Source organism: Mya arenaria, chromosome 4 (assembly GCF_026914265.1).
Source record: "Mya arenaria isolate MELC-2E11 chromosome 4, ASM2691426v1".
NCBI lineage: Eukaryota > Metazoa > Mollusca > Bivalvia > Myida > Myidae > Mya > Mya arenaria.
In genome coordinates, this window is record NC_069125.1 from 45,432,271 (window position 1) to 45,450,245 (window position 17,975).

Here is a 17,975-nt window from a genome sequence, read left to right on the forward strand (position 1 = left end):
ATTTGCCAAATCGTGATAATAAGGTTGTTATAACAGTATCATTGCCTTATAGTAGAGACCTATGCGTTTGCAATGTTGTAACCGATTTGCTACACTGTTGGTAATGCCTGAGACGATGACATGAGATAATGACAGCTTTGGGAAAATACACTCATGTCTGAAAAGATGACACTTGTCGTTCACTAGTTCCATATGGAAAGTCATTATAAACCACAACATGTATTATAAAAAGTATCCAAAATCAATATATTATTACTAGTAGGCTGTAGAAAGTCGTTTAGGTTGTTAATAAAGACATTGCGAATCTTCTGATTTTTCTTGGAACATGGGTAAATAAAACGAAGAGTAAATTAAAACAACAAAGTGCACACACATTCCTTTTAACAATAGTTGGGTTAACTACCTTGAAATTATGAGCGATATAGGTATTCACTGCGGATATTATCAGTTTCTGACAAAGTTTAATAATTATATATTATTAGAACCATTTATTATGATCATTTAACAGTTCCAACCTTCTTCAAATATGCTCCAACATTTCATCCTGTCGCTCGCTTTCAAACCGGTCCATTAACAAGGTGCCGTCGATAAGATATTAACATATTTGTTCTGTTCTCTTTAAACGCATCCAAAAGATACCACAGTAGTAAAGGGTCACATCAGACATCTAAACTTCACATTGTGCTCCGTAGGATATCTCAAGTTTCTATCTTACATCTAACTGGTCGTTTGGTAAATTTTCACATAATCTTGACTTCTGAAAAGGACACGAATTATTCCATGATATTTTCAGTTAGATTGCCTGATTCGAACGTAGTTTCTGTTTTGTGTCTTAAATGAGAATGTGACCATATTCTTCACGACTTCAAGGAAACAATGTTCTTGCATTTGCTTTTACCAAGTTTTAAAATTGCGCAGTCCCTTTTAACGTCAATGCACCTTTCTTGATGTCATATACAACCACAGTGATTTGGAATTTAAAATGATATTTGTGCTCATAATAAATGTCCTTTAGCACACTACAGTTATCATATTACTGAACCAGTAAATGTAGTTATGCAACACAATCTTCAACATCTCTTTTCAAGAGTATTGTTTAGTCTTTATAATCCGAAATGTTATATTATTTCTAATTTTTCCTTAGAAGTACAATTATGTAAATATCAAAGTTCTGAGTTTTATTATTTGCTTTTGCTCTTCATATAACTCTTTTATATTGAGATGTTCAATAATGGTTCTTAATTTTAATGTTGTACTTGCAAACGCTAAAAAAAGTTCAAGATTCAATGTCACTCACTGTTTTATGAAACTACCTCAGCAACAGTTGTGAATTCCAATGAATGATGAATATTTGAATTTAATAAGTGTTATTGTAATTTTCATTTTCTATCAATAGTAATCGAAGTGCGTTACAATTATACACTGACGCTCTAAAACGGATGCAGAATTGTTCCTGTGTGCAGATAAGTAAAAGGAGAAGGCTCCTGTTCCAATGTATAACTGCTATATTATTCTTATTCATTAATTATAAGTTTATACATGTACTATAACTGATGCATGAATGTAATTCCGGAAGTAAATCTTTTTTATAGCATAATATATCATCATCAACACAAAGTTATGCAAACGCAAATGCAGTTTTGCGCGTTACATTTGTTTTTATATACGAGTATCCATTTGCATTCTGGATAGTATATTATTTCTATTTCTCATGTTTGAACAGTTTATGTCTTCAGTCAAGGACGGAGAGAATAGCATGGTGGAGACAATAGTCACTGACACTTCCGATAAAGTCCGCTGCATTACGCCCATTCAACGAGCTCCAATTATCAGCATGGTGGCGCTCTCATATCTAGCACACTCTCAAAATGCATTTCCACACTGTCTGAGTGGCTGTGTAACTGTTAGAAAAGTGGAAATAAGTAGTTTTAAGCGGGGCAATGGCTAGACGAGCATAACATTTAGATATGTCATACCAATAAAAGCCATATTATATTTAAAAGACAATGTACAATATTTATATGAAAAACTACACGAACAAGTAAGGTAGTCGAAAGTTTAAACATTAACCCCATTGAATGACACTGGGTCATCACCAACGACATAGAACACACACACACAAATACAAACCAGTAGCATGGAACAACAGCACAAAACTCCACAAACATCACACAACATATTATATATATATATATATATATATATATATATATATATATATATATATATATATATATATATATATATATATATATACGAGCTATATATATATATATATATATATATATATATATATATATATATATATATATATATATATATATATATATATATATATATATATATATATATATACGAGCTATATATATATATATATATATATATATATATATACTTAAACTCGCCAACTTATTGGGACTATAATCCTATCCATATTTATTGGGACCTACTAGATATAATAGTGATACAGGCGTCACTGTCCTATATACAGTATAGATTGACTGTTGGAATGCTATGTATATCAATATACATCAGAAAATCTTGAGACATAGGTACCTTTTTAGTGTCACCAACTTCTTGGGTCAGACCCATCATTTTACTGGGGCTTTAGACCCAATATGTTATATATAATATATAAAATGCATTAAGCTATTGGGTCGAATCGGTATGATTCCACGCTTATCTTTGACACTAGGGCTGAATGAATTTAAAATTTCAAAATGTATGGATTTAGTTATAACATGTCTTAATTGTAGTTTGGACCCCGTCGAGACAGCATCTGTAGTTGTTTCATCAGGATCCTATTTATTTGCTTTGAAGGTTTATATCACTTTGAAATATAAATAGGTAATTTTGCCTCCGACTTCTAGATAAAATAGAATGTTTGACAATATTGACAATATTGTCAGAAAAGAGCATCAAAATATTTTAGTGATAGTTCTATTATCAATTTTAATTATTACATAATGATTGTCCAATTTGTAGGGCTGTGGATCGCCGGTCAAGTGGCGATCCGATTCGATCCACGAGTCAGAGATGACGATTCACAGATCGAACCACGAATCATCAGCATTAATTAACGACCACATAAACACCTTACGAAAATCATTTTCTTTAAATTTGTGTTGTAAAATAATATCTATTTTGATATTTGTGTTATAGCTTTCATCATCTGTTCATCGAAATTCAGTTTGAAAACTAGATGGGTGTTGTTTTCGAGCATAGCGTCGAAAACAGATGTCTCCCCTAGCATATGTTTGACCTAAAGAATGGGAGACAACTTTGTCATGAAGTAAATTAGAGTAATGGTTCCTGTACAAAGCAATCCCTCTCATTGAACTTTATCATTCTAAGTTTTATCAAATTACATCCAATACTTTTCATGGTATGCTCCAAATAAGAAAAAGTAGCAAAGGGAAATAACTGTGTAATTAGGTAAAGTAGAGTTATGGCCCCTGCATAATGCATTTCCTCTCATTGAGCTTTACCATTCTATGAAGTTTTATAAAATTCCATCCAGTAATTGTCATAGTATGCTCTGGACAAAGTTTACACTATTTAACTATTGAACAAGGGGAGATAACTCTGCAACAAATTGGCTTAGAGTTATAACTCTTGCAGGATGCACAACTTTACATCGTCATCTATGTTGCAAGTTTCAATCAATTCCTTAAAGTAGTTTCTCAGTTATGCTCTGGACAAAGTACACTATAAAAATATTGAAAAAGGGGAGATAACTCTGCAACAAAATGGCCTAGAGTTATAACTCTTGCAAGGTGCACAACTTCACATCGCCATCTATCTATGTTCCAAGTTTCAATCAATTCCTTCAAGTAGTTTCCGAGTTCTGCTCCGGACAAAAAATTCCCAGAAGAATAAGAAGAAGAACTAGATAAGAAAAAGTAACAAAGGGACATAACTCTGTGATTATGTAATTAAGAGTTATGGCCCCTGAATAATGCATTTCCTCTCATTGAGCTTTACAATTGTATGAAGTTTTATAAAATTCCATCCAGTAGTTGTCATAGTATGCTCTGGACAAAGTTTACACTATTTAACTATTGAACAAGGGGAGATAACTTTGCAACAAAGTGGCCTAGAGTTATAACTCTTGCAGGATGCACAACTGCAGATCGCCATCTATTTATATTCCAAGTTTCCATCAATTCCTTCAAGTAGCTTCTGAGTTCTGCTCTGGACAAAGTACACCATTAAAAAATTGAAAAAGGGGAGATAACTCTGCAAAAAATGGTCTAGAGTTATAACTCTTGCAAGGGGCACAACTTCACATCGCCATCTAGCTATGTTCCAAGTTTCAATCAATTCCTTCAAGTAGTTTCCGAGTTCTGCATCGGACAAAAAAATTCCCAGAAGACTAAGAATAATAAGAATAAGAATAAGAATAACTACAAATACAATATGTCTCCCCCTTTCAGAGAAGGGGAGACATAATAATAACAACACAGCAATGGAAAGATAGCAAATACTAGCAATACCCTTATGACTGTTCTTACTCAGTAGTTTCTTTCTCCTAGTGAATAGCTCACATACGAATCATTTAAGTCAAACGTTAATGCTGGCAAATTATTTATTTTACAAAGCGTGTGTGTATCAGTCCTGTCAACCAATAAGCCCGATTTATTTATTTATTATTTTATATCCATAAAATTATAATTAATTTCTTGTTCATTGTCATTCTGATTTAAGATTTAATTTCAAAACATGTTTTTGTGTTTTGAAAATTCATACAAGAATATCATCGAATCTTATATAATGACAAAGGTTCGTTGCTACCTATAGATTGATTCTTTACTTTCTGTTCAGAAATGAACAGTTTAAAATGGCAAGATAATGAACAAAAACGTTATACTTTGTATAACTTATATAATGTGCAAAAGATTGCGATCCACCGGTCTCGGCAATGACGAATATCCGTACACGATTTTTAGGCCTGATTCACGGATATCCGAGTACTCGGATACTCGTAACAGCTCTACCAATTTGGATGATTGGGTTAATCAGTGCAGATAATTCGAATTATGTATACTTTTTATCATGTTTTATACGTTAATAATTGTTACTGTATTGGATAGGGTTAGTATTAATGAAGCTCGTTGTGTTAATAAATCGCTAAACAATAAACATAACTTTTTGTCATAATTATCAACACCTAACCTTAATACGTGTACCACAGTATTTAACCTTTTAATCAATGATGCCATTAAAAGCTTTAACAAACTAAGAAAATCCAGCGTTTTCAAACATTTTGTGGCCATTATACATGTATTTGAGCGTTGCAAATACCTACAGATGGAAACTTTGTGAGACACCGCCAGCTGTGAGAGTCCCAGCATCCAAACTATTTTGCATAAGAATTGACACATCCCATAATTCAATCAGTAATACCAAACCGGAACCGGAAGAGTTGTCAATTTAATCAAGTTCACTACTGTAACCATTATTTACCAGCAAACATTAACGAAACATTAACTCAATGTTAAGGAAATTTCGAAGTCCCTCTGTAACAGTCCCTAGGTCTTGAATGGACCGCTATTCTTGCACACAGTTTGGAGGTCTTAAGAACCTGTGTAAATTACATCGAATGATATCGAGGGATTACTGCCAGAAGGAGCTATGTGCTTCTGGCAGCAACCCCTCGATATACCGGTATAGTGGTATATCATAACAGCGGTAGTAACATTTGCTAGTATAATCGTGAACTTGCAGTTAGAATGAGGTAAAATATGAAAGAACCATTTTAAAAAAATAATTCGGTAATCACTTAACCTATTCATTAGTGATTGTAATCAGCCCCCAAAAAGTTCGTCGATTAATCAGTGGTCAAAGTTGACGATTAATCGACTAAAGTCAACTAAAAGGGACAGTATTAATGTTTGTGAGAAAAGTTGCAAAACTTCATTAGAACTAATGTTGTAAAGGTTAAATGACTACTATAATACTCTTTGATGCTTGATACAGTATTGTTATCCCCCGACACAAAAGTTGGGGGTATATAGGAGGATATAGAGAACTTATAGAAAAATACTTTCTTTCAATTAAAAACTAGTGATAAAAGTGCAGTATTTTTTCGAAGGCAAAGACGCATGCCTTCTACAGTACTAATGAAGCATTTTCGGGTTTGGGCAAATTTCGTCAACGAATATTTGCGGCCGTCATCGTCAAGTCAGAGGGCTACTCGTCAACGATTCGTTGACTTTCTGATTAATCAGTACATCACTACTATTCATGCCTGAATTAATAGTGGGATTTTCCAATTTATTCCACGGAACAGTCTATTTTGATACAATAAGGACAAACTTTCCAAAGTGTTAAGATTTTTGATTTTTTTGGAAATTTCAGGTTGAGCAAACATAGTCCGCTTATCTGGGTCTACACCATTTGCCTATGTCTACTTTTGTCGACTTTAGGCATAAGTGCGTTAAAACAAAAGTGCAGATAGTTCCTTGAGCATTAGCCTTAAAATGGACTTTTCCATGCGATCTATAAAGACAAATTCAGTCTGAGATTTTGGGGGATTTTTTTGAGAAAAAAATATGAATAAATCTAATTTTTTTACAAAAAGTGAAACCCTGATCAGAGGGCTCCATCAGGAGCCCTCTGATCTGGTTTACACGTTTTTGCAAAGGACGCTGAAACTCGTCGCTAGGGCTGAATGGGCTAAGCGAGCACGTGTCACACTGACCGTCTACGCAGTTTCATTTTTTTTCAGGACACTAAACATTTTAATGGCTTAGCTCTACAATAAGCTGAAAAGCACAGGACTGCAGATCTAAAACGGCTGAAAAATGACGTTGTGTGGGAAAAGGACCTTATGGAGGGACACAATGTGCAAGATTTGACCAGACGCCTCGTTCTGCCCGGCGGCTGATCAAAGCCTGCACTTTTTGTCACATAGGACTGTATAGTCTAGTAGAAAAACATTTTATCACTCTGTGTGCAGTATAAACTATAAATATCAACATAAACGTGTGAAAGCAGCTGCTTTATGACGTACGTCATGGTTTGTTCCGCAATAAGGTCCTTTTCGCAGATGACGTCAAATGTTTTTGTCGCTATATTAAGAGGCTGCGGCCACACATAATTTTGCTTACGATAGTTTAACCCTGAACCCGCCGATAAAATTATCGTCTGCTTAATCCAAACTGCTTCAATCTAGGAAATTGTGGAAATATGTCTTGGTATCTGTGAAGTTGCATAGGGGCATTTTCAATGCATCTAAAAACAAGAAAAATGTGTTTGTGAAACACGAATGCCCCCCAGGCGGCACTTTTGTAAAAAAACTCAAAATTTCAAAGGAGCATAACTCCATCAAAATTGCAAACAGAGTTACAAACCTTGCACAGCTGGAAAGCTCGTCACAAGGAAGACACATGCCAAGTATTAAAGCTCTATGATCAATGGTTGAAAAGTTATAGCCAAGGTTAAGTTTTCGGTTAAAGGGGCATAACTTCTTAAATATTGCAGACAGAGTTACAAATCTTGCACAGCTGGAAAGCTCTTGTCACAAGGAAGACACATGCCAAGTATGAAAGCTCTATGACCAATGGTTGAAAAGTTATAGCCAAGGTTAAGTTTTCGTGACACAGACAGACAAACAGACAGACAGGGCAAAACCTATATGCCCCCGAATCACAGATTCTGGGGGCATAAAAAGAGGTGGCGCCCACGTTTACAGGCCGTGTGACTATGATTGGAATTTTTAAAGTCTTCTTACGTGAGCTAGCCCCTTGAAGTACGTAAGTTCGGCCACCTAAGCTATAGCTAGTTTGTTTATTTGCACATGCTCGTAAGCCATGTCACCCTGAAATAATTGACCTAAACATGGAACAAAATATCAATTATTTGTCTAAATAGATCTAATAGTGAAGAAAAAAAAGCTTCCGGTCGAGATATTATCAATAGAAAACATTATGAGCAAGTTTGGCGACACAAGGTTCTAAATTCTGGCCTATAAAGTGGTTATTAGGTTATTAGCAAATTGTTGACCACGCTCGTTCACAAAAGCTCACCCCGAGCTGTGCTCAGGTGGGCTAAAAAAATAAAATCGAGAAACGCATTATGGACGGATTTTCCGGGGCAAAAAGTAGGTCAAGGTCAATGTCACATGAAAGGGACTATCCAATGAAGCAACTGTCCAAATATGGAAGCAATCCATTGAAGGATAAAATAATTATAGCACTTTTACCAAAAGGTGGTCCTGTGCGGACGCCCGCCCGCCCGGACATCACTATTTTAATAGACGATTTTTTTCGTTGAAAAATCAGTCCAAAAATGTTTGCATGGGTCCTACTTTTTAAAGTCATCAGATGTGCGTTTCCTTCAGCTAGACTCTCAAAGTAAGAGGAAGTCAGAGGTAGATTTTAATCTTGCTTAAAAAGAAACGATCTAGCTTTTAGCAAAATGACCTTGCTTGCCTACGAAAGATTATTCCCCAACCTTTCCAAACCTAGGTGCTAGTTTTAAGCGGTCTGTAAACCTAGGTAGGGACTGGATTTCCTAGCCTCAAGAAACACACCTCCAAGTTAATAATACATAAAATTCAAATGATTTGGGAATAAATCAGACAAAGCTAAAATTTCATTTTAACTTTTATTCTTAAAGAACTCTTTTATGAACTAGAAAACGTGTCCATAGGACACAGATGCCCCCACTAGTGCTTTGTCAAAAATGCAGATTTTTCACTAAATCAAGGCCCATAACTCCGTAAAAATACATTTTAGCTGGCTAAAAATACTCAGGTGCACAAATTGACACCCTAAATAATACATCCATGCAGTTTTAAGTCACTACTACAAACGCTTTTAGAGTTATGGACGACACAAACTAAAAATGCCGCTTTTTCACTAAATCAAGGCCCATAACTCCGTAAATATAAATTTTGGCCGGATAAATACCCAGGTGCACAAGTTCATACCCTGAATAATACATCCATGAAATTTCAAGTCTGTACTACAAATACTTTTAGAGTTACGGATGACACAAACTAAAAATGCCGTTTTTTTCACTAAATCAAGGCCCAAAACTCCGTAAATATAAATTTTGGCCGGATGAAAATACCCAGGTGCACAAGTTCACACCCTGAGTAATACATCCATGAAGTTCAAGTCTGCACTACAAAGGCTTTTAGAGTTACAGATGACACAAACTAAAAATGCCATTTTTTCACAAAATCAAGGCCCATAACTCCGTAAATATCAATTTTGGCCGGATGAAAATACCCAGGTGCGCAAGTTCCCACCCAGAGTATTACATCCATGAAGTTTCAAGTCAAAACTACTAACGGTTTTTGAGATACACGCGACACAAACTTTTCGGAACGTACAGACAGACGGAATGACAGACAGACAGACAGACAGACGGACGGACAAAGGCAAATCTATATGCCCCCCCCCCTTTTTTAAGAGAGGGGGCATAAAAATACATGTTGTACCATTTATACAACAAAAAGTAACAAAGAGCAAAGCTCGCCTAGAGCTAACTGTTTGAAATAAGTACATCCCCTCCATGTCTAGGTTTTTTGCCCTGGAGTTAGGCCGGACAAAGCTAATTTTGCCTACTTTAACACATCAAGGGGAGATAACTCTGGTCAGGGTCATGTGACCCGTACCAAATTCACAGAGGCGAAAGTTTACAACATGGCCATTAATTTCTGAAAGTTTGATAAAGATTTGTTGAATAATAACAAAGAAGAATCCCGGACAGGGCTTATTTTGCCTACTTTAACACATCAAGGGGAGATAACTATGGTCTGTAGTGGACATGGTGTTTATTATATTAACATATGATAATAAATATCATGTCCACTACACTGCTCTGTTTGCAACATAAAATATTGTAGTCTGGATATTGTTCTACAAATTACAAGTATAATTCACAAACTATGAAAATGATCTAATAATATATGCATAGTAGGCAGAGTTTTTTTTACATGAACATTAAACAGGTAAAGGGTTAAAATTTGGATAAAACATATTTTCATCATCTTTAATTATGAAGTATCTATATTCAGCCTTCCATTGCATCTCCATTTCAAATATAAGCTCCCTACAGCAAATATTTCAACTATCAATCAGATTTAAACTAAAAATGACTCAGTTCAAATCCTGTGAAATTTGACTAAAATTATCAATTGTTTGAAACAGTATCTATGCAGAATCTATGTTCAGCATACAGGGCACTTCCATTTCAAATATGTGACGTCGTCTGAGAAAATGGGACCAATTGCGGAAAACATGGTGACATTATATATCAGCTGTTTTCACACATGTGTCGTTATTTTTTAGTTTAATATTCACACACAGAGAGAGAAAATGTTTTCTCTACACGTCTATGGGTGACAAAAAGTGCAGACTTTGATCAGACGTCGCGCAGAATGAGCGGCGTCTGATCTAAGTTTGCATTTTTTGTCCCGCAATTGGTCCCATTTTTTCAAACGACGTCACATATAAGCTTCCTAGGGCAAATATTATTTCATGGAGCAACAGTGCATTACAACACTAACCCCAAAACCTTAACAGATTTCAGCCAAAAAGAATAAGTCCTATAGGCTATTACAGGTGTAATTATGAATAAAATTTAAAACTTAATTTCAATTAAGAAATGAACGCCTTCTCGCGTCTGTTCTCGGGTATATGAATACAACAGGTCGCGTGCAGAGTTCGTAAACCCCGAAGGGGTTTACATTAACTATGCATGCGACCTGTTGTATTCATATACCCGTTGAAATGTAGCGAGTAGGCGTTCATTTCTTATATTTATATTATCATTTATATTATTTCTAATTATATCAAAAGAATAATAGTCGATTTATTGGATGCCTCGAGCGATCACAGTAGCTCATCCTGAGCTTTGCTCAGGTGAGCTAAAACGCGTGACATGAAAAGTGTGACGGACAGACAGATGGACGGACAGACGGCTGGACAGACGGACTAAGACAGACGCCAGAGAAGTGATCGTTTAGTGTCACCTTCTGCCTACAGCAGGTGACACAAAAACCCTAGAACCATCAGTACTTCTGCCCCAGCTCCTGACACAACAAGGTTTTGTTATTATGGGCTATTACTCAATAATCGTCTTGAAGAGACAATTCAAAACTATAAGTCCCGTGCATGGAGGTCAACTCTCGTCTATTATTTCCCAAGACCATAAACATAATTCTGACAACAAAGCATCACAGAGTTATGGCTCTTGGTCAGATTAAAGCCCTTGTGATTGTAAACAGCTGTGTGAAGTTTCATTGCAGTAGCTTCAAGAACAAAGAAGTTATAGCCAAGGTTAAAGTTTTTCATGCCTACACCAACCATGATAATGACGACAACAACGACAATGCCAACTCCTATATACCCCTTCTCGAACTTGGTTTCTGGGGGTATAAAAATAAGCATCAACTACAGACCATGATCATCTATAACACCACATAAGGTAGTCCTTAGCTGAATGCGTTTCAATTAATGGTACTGACTAGATTAAAGATCACGGTGGCGATGACCTATTGATCGAGTTATTCAAGTTACGGTATTGAGCAGAAATGTTTGAGTGCACAGGCATTCTATATATCAGATAACTGTGACATTGACATTGATTTGGTCCCTAATTAAGTGTTGCCTTGGTGCCCGATAACATAACCTTCAAATTAAAGATAGCTACTGGTAGTATTTGAGATTGGTGACCCAACAATGTATTATACATTTTTTTATATATTCCATGAGAACTCTGAATAATTGTTGGGTCATAAAACAATTGACCCAACAATGTAATATATATATAACTTGCAAAACTCCAAGAATTGTTGGGTCATAATTTTTTAATCCATGGTTGCCCTAAGCTGAATAGTATTAAAGTTATTGAGCGGACAAGAATGGCTAACAGACAAAAAGACAATGTATTATACATTTTTTTATATATTCCATGAGAACTCTGAATAATTGTTGGGTCATAAAAAAATTAACCCAACAATGTAATATATATATAACTTGCAAAACCCTAAGAATTGTTGGGTCATAAATTTTTAATCCATGGTTGCCCTAAGCTGAATAGTATTAAAGTTATTGAGCGGACAAGAATGGCTGACAGACAAACAGACAGAGGGATGGACAAGCGGAAGATGCGCCATAACAAAATACAACCAAAGTTTCTTTGGGCATATAAAAAGAAATGATTAACAAGAGCTGTCACAGTCACATGACACATGCCCCAAAAGGACTGGGTCTAGCATGAAGGCACTTTTTCACAATTAGCGACTTTAGCGGGTTATCTGCCCCAAATCCCACTATAGGTGGCGCTGCTGTCGAGTAGGTCCTTTATCCGGGTATCCTCGGATCTTATCAATTCATCCACGCCATTGTTGTTTACCCAAGCGTTTGACAGTTATACATTGAAAGTGATTAATCATGCCTGAAACAACTTGTGTTGTACCATTTTGTTCACGAAAAGGACGTCATAAGTTTCCGAAGGACAAAGCCCGACGAGATGCATGGGTGCACGCAATTAAAAGGGGAAAATCGAAGTTCGAAATGTGGTCACCTACGAAGTACTCGTATATCTGTGAGAATCATTTCACGGGAGATGATTACCACTCTGAGACGTATTCTGGTGAGAATAATGCGTTTGTATATGTTTTAATTCATTATAAATATAAAAGATTTCAATGCAAATAAAAAATAGCAGCCCTAATTTGCGCACTGACCATATATACAATATACATGTCAAGGAACTAAATCAGTAAATGTACAGTGCAGTCCGTATGTGTATCTTTCGAATCTGTTCTTAATGGCTCTCAGTTATTTTCCGCATACCAGAATTTTGTCAGATTATGTAGTGACTCTGCAACCCCCTCTCCCTGTTTTCTCATTTCCCCTTTTATCCTCCTGTAATGTGGGGGGGGGGGTAAAACAATAAACTTGTGCAAAACCCCCACCCAAACCCCACCTGTGCAAGACTTACTTAGAAATCTTAACTATTTTTTTAATCATAAATGGTGATTATGATTTTGATATTTAATATTTCTATTTCTTTTTTACATTTCAGGGGTCGAACGACAGAAAAAGGCTCTCCGAAAAACCGCCGTTCCAAGTGTGTTTTCTTGGACATGCCAAGACACATTGCAGAAGAAGAGGGCACGCAAGGACAGATGTCTCTCTCGAGATGCTAGAAAGAGGAAGCTATTCCACGACATTTCGAATATCAGTGAAGAGCCACAGCCAGAGTTTATTGCTCAGAAGTTAGAAATTGTTTCAGATGATTTGGATGTTGGGGCAGTTGAGGAAGTAATTCCAATGGACACTGAAACTGTATCTGAAGTTGAAACTGATGTGCAAGGGATACCTTCATATGTAGATGCTGTGGTTCAGACACCAAAACAACCAGCATTTTCTATTTATAACTTTGAACATGATTCAGCAGCAGTTCATTTTTATACTGGACTTGAAAATTATTTGAAATTTATGTTTGTTTTGAGTACACTTGGACCAGCAGCATATCATCTGAACTATATATATCACTCTGTTATTAGTGTGACTGTGCCTGACCAATTTTTAATTGTGTTAATGAAACTTAGGCGACACACAACAAGCTTTGAACTGTCTAGAATGTTCAGTGTTGCTGAAAGTGTAATTTCAAACATATTCATTACATGGGTTCTCTTCATGGAGAAACAGTGGAGGGAACTCAACATCTGGCCGAGCCAAGAACTTGTTAAGCACTTTGCTCCAAGCAGTTTCAAAAGAAACTACCCAAACACACGTGTTATAGTAGATGGAACAGAATGTCCAATTAAAAAACCTAAAAACCCAACCGCCCAGCAAGCCACTTTTTCAACATATAAAAACAGGAACACTGTCAAAGTACTGATAGGAACTTCACCAGGGGGTTTGGTTTCATATGTGTCACCTTCATACGGAGGCTCAACAAGTGACAGGCAGATTGTGGAGCGTAGCTCATTAGCTAAGATGTGCGATAAAAAAGACAGTATTATGGCCGACAAAGGTTTTAATGTACAGGACATTTTTGCGCCGCATGATGTATTTATTAACATTCCAACATTCTTTAAGAAAAAAAATAGAATGTCCAATGAAACTGTGATAAGAGATCGGAAAATTGCAAGTAAACGGGTGCATGTAGAGAGGATTATTGGACTGGCGAAAACATACAAGATACTGACAGAGCCAATGATAGCAACAGAAACCAAACTCTCATCTGAAATAATTTTTGTGTGTTTTATGCTGTGTAATTTTAGAAATGGCATTGTGCCCTCATATGCCTGAACTTACAAGAATATTTTCACCTTTATATTAAAGCAACACTCTCATTCAAAATCAGAACTTACACATGTATAACAAAAAATGAGTGATAAAGCTTAAACTTCTTATTATATAATGCATTTATAAAAAGTATTAGTAAGTGATACCAAGATCAAAAGATCCTTCAAAAGAACCATAGTTTTCAACATTTATTCAACCTTTTTGGTCTATTAATCTTATTTGGGAGTAAGAGTGCTGCTTTAACATTTACTGTTTATGTTGTGTTTTTTTTGTAAATAAATATTTAAATATGCTGATGTTTTCTTTAATGTGTTACTTATGCCAACAAGGTTTTATAAAATAGACACAGTCACATGTCCCTGGTATTAGGTGTACTAAAATTAAATTTAAAATGACAGCATATTGGCCGTCAGGTGAGAATATCGACTCCGCTGATAATAGTACTGGTTTTCACACGATAAATGGTTCTTAATCACGTGTGTCTTGTGCATGGTATTCATTAAAGCAAACATGAATCCGTTTGTCGCTCAAAAGCTCATCAAAGCTTATGCTTCTTATGTATTCTTATGTTGAAGCCGAAGTTTTTTTAAAAATCATTGGATATGACATGAGGTCAAAGTATTTAAACAATCTGTGGCAGGTGTGCACTACAGTGATAATAAAATTTGGGATTTATATGTAACATTGATTTTCATTTATTTACATCAAACACCAGTCGAAGCATAATACTCTTATCATCTTTATACTCGACCCATCTGCTACCTTTCACGTGTTACTGTATAAAGACACCAGTCCTTTCTATTTGATAAACCAGATGAAAAATAATACAAATAAAACATTAAACCATTTTTATTTTACATTCAACTAAGACCTTATACATATATACAGCTAATAAATGGAAACAAGTGTTTCACAATGATACATTGTTCACAAATACCTTAGTTTTCAATCAACAAAGTCAGAGTTAAAGCTGCACTCTCAAACTAAAACTTTAAAAAACTGAAATTTATTCTAACAGATTCCAAATAAATGAGATAGAGATACATTCTATTGTGAACTATCTTATAAGACTTATTCTAAGATAAAAGAAATAAAAATATTTCAAAACAGTCAATCTGTGAGGGTGCAGCTTTAAGTTGTTATAAAACAGTTCAAAACACTTAAGTTTTATAAAAGTACTTTTCAAGAATTGCGGCTCTGAAATGTGAAGTATTGAACTGGTCAAGCTTGCATATCATGTGTGCAATAAAGTTCTCATTCCGATAAATTCTAGTGAACAAAATATCACTCAAGGTGTATATTACCAAGTCACAAAATTGTCTTTCTGCACAGAACAGCTGACCCTGAATTTGAAAATAATATGGATGCTTAGTACTCAAAGTCATATTTCCATTTGTCTCCTTCAAGTATGGCACAGTGACTGGTGATATCTTTTTGTGTTTAGCACTGAAGGGGCACTTAACTTCAATAAGTAGGTTTTCATCTACAATGCCATCGGGTGATGCACCTAAAAACGGAAGGTTTTTTGATACAAATATCCCACATGGTTTTACTTTGACATTATTTTTGCTTTCATATTGATGGATGGCGTCCTTTTCATACTGAATTCCATGGCGCATTGCTTCTGTAGGTTTTAATCCTTTTCCCCGAACAAAGGACTTTGCCAAGTCATGTAAGTCAGTTCTTTCTGTTGCGGTACACACACGGTGAAAATTAGATGACTGAATTCTTTTCTCTCGTTCTTCAAACCATCGGTCGTTCTTGTTTTGTCCCCTAGTATACATTTCAATATCATCCCTGTCCTTGTCACTTAGTTTGGTTATTTTACTTTGTTCCAGGAAATTGTCTTCATGAGATACTTCAAAATAATCATGGTCATTGGAAATTGCACGAATATTGGCTGGGCTGAATGTCTGAAAAATTGGTGTCTTTGATATACCCCTAAAATTCATACAAATATTGTGAAAATAGTCTTGATATCCATCAACTTTACGGAATTTTTGTGGCCGAGGGTCAAAATCTTTAATGTCACAAATATCTGCACCGCCCAAGTTTAAATCTCGAGCCTTAAGGGGGGAACCAGTATGCTTTTTTGCTTTGTGAAATGACTGCAATTTTTCTGTGCATGTTGTCTCAACTTTAAATTCTCCATCTTTAACAAATTTACAACATGCATATATCATAGTTCTAATATGTTTGCAATGTCCAAATGGGCCTTCTCCTGCACCACATTCACACTGTGCTTCATGAATATATCCATTCTTGTGTAAAGAAATGTCTACAACATAATTAACCTTCTTCCTCATTTCTGCTTTACATGCCCCACGAACAAAGTCCAGAGATGGTGCCGAAAACAGTCGCATGTATAGAAGAAACTTGTCGTCGTACAGGTCTTTTACCTTCGCATCAAACTCCACCCGGTACTGGTCCATGTATTCGATGGCCTTCTCCATTGTTATTGGTGCCATTTTAGCATCTGAATTTACATCTCTGTATCCACTAGTCTTGGGCAGGCTCATGTTGAATTCTGGTAGAAGATCTTCTTCCCTGTTGAAATTCTGGTTTCTGTCATATGCCTCCAGTCTGGAAAGATACGAAATTAACTTGTGATACCATATATTGTGTTAAAAATTTCCCCACCCACTGTATTCTGTCGTAAAATACATGTAAACACGAGTATATAATCCGCTAAAAGTCATTGCAATTAAAACACAAATGTGTTCACATTTCAAAGCTTTATTAACATTACTAAAATGATAAAATCATTTGTTAAACAACTTAAATTATCAAGATATCGATTTAACAACTAGTTGTCCTCGGGCTACATTTTGACAAGTTTACCTTTCGATTAATTCCTTCTTCCGTCCAGTCAACTTTGCATTGCGTCGCCTTAGCTCCGTTTTAAGCTGGCCTAATGATAAGGTGCAAAAATTTGAAGCCATGTTGCGATATCAATTGAATATTTACAAATTTTATCGGAATTTTATCACCACTGTTATCGATCTGTAATACGGAAGTAAACTAGGGACCTATTCGACAACAGCGCCACCAAACGAGCACCTGTTTGACAAGGGCAGATAACCGACTAAAGTCCCCCATTGTGCATGCAATAGGGGTTGGGAGTGCCCATTTACGCACTAATGTCAAAGGTGAAGGTTTGTGATTTTTTAAGATTTAACTTACTGACCTACTTTATGACCTGGCCCCACCCTTGATTGAACTTGATCAAGATATTATCAAGAAATAATCCTGAGCTAGTTTCAGGAAGATTGGGTAAAAAATGTGGCCCTTAAAGCCTAAATAGGATTTTTCAAAGATTTGACCTACTGACCTACTTTTTGACCTGGCCCAACCCATGGTCAAACTCGATTGAGATATCATCAAACAAATATTCTGACTGAATTTCAGGAAGATTGGGCAAAAAATGGGGCTCCTACAGGGTAAACGGGATTTTTCGAAGATTTGACCTACTGACCTATTTTTTGACCTTGCCCCATCCATGACTGAACTCGATCAAGACATCATCAAGAAAAACATCCTGAGCAAGTTTTTGGCCCGAGGTCTGACCAAAACTGTCACTTTTGTTTTGGCTTAAAGGGATTCAAAAGAGTTCCTATCCAATTTTGTCTACTATATATGATCATTTTCATCAGGTTTTGCAAAAAAATTAATGACCCAACAGTTCTTAGGGTTTTG

At 35.8% G+C, this 17,975-nt stretch overlaps 2 protein-coding genes across 2 annotated transcripts; one reads left to right on the forward strand and one right to left on the reverse strand.

The window, feature by feature from the left end:
- The first annotated feature begins 12,309 nt into the window (after positions 1 to 12,309).
- LOC128232727 (uncharacterized) lies at positions 12,310 to 14,367 on the forward strand. The gene is made up of 2 exons (XM_052946440.1): positions 12,310 to 12,612; positions 13,048 to 14,367. Exons 1-2 carry the CDS (start codon positions 12,411 to 12,413, stop codon positions 14,280 to 14,282), a joined length of 1,437 nt encoding a protein of 478 aa, XP_052802400.1. The 5' UTR covers positions 12,310 to 12,410; the 3' UTR covers positions 14,283 to 14,367.
- A 1,072-nt stretch (positions 14,368 to 15,439) lies between these two features.
- LOC128230847 (uncharacterized) lies at positions 15,440 to 17,298 on the reverse strand. The gene is made up of 2 exons (XM_052943288.1): positions 17,121 to 17,298; positions 15,440 to 16,862 (listed from the first exon to the last, which is right to left on the reverse strand). Exons 1-2 carry the CDS (start codon positions 17,219 to 17,221, stop codon positions 15,440 to 15,442), a joined length of 1,524 nt encoding a protein of 507 aa, XP_052799248.1. The 5' UTR covers positions 17,222 to 17,298.
- Between the last annotated feature and the right edge of the window lie 677 nt (positions 17,299 to 17,975).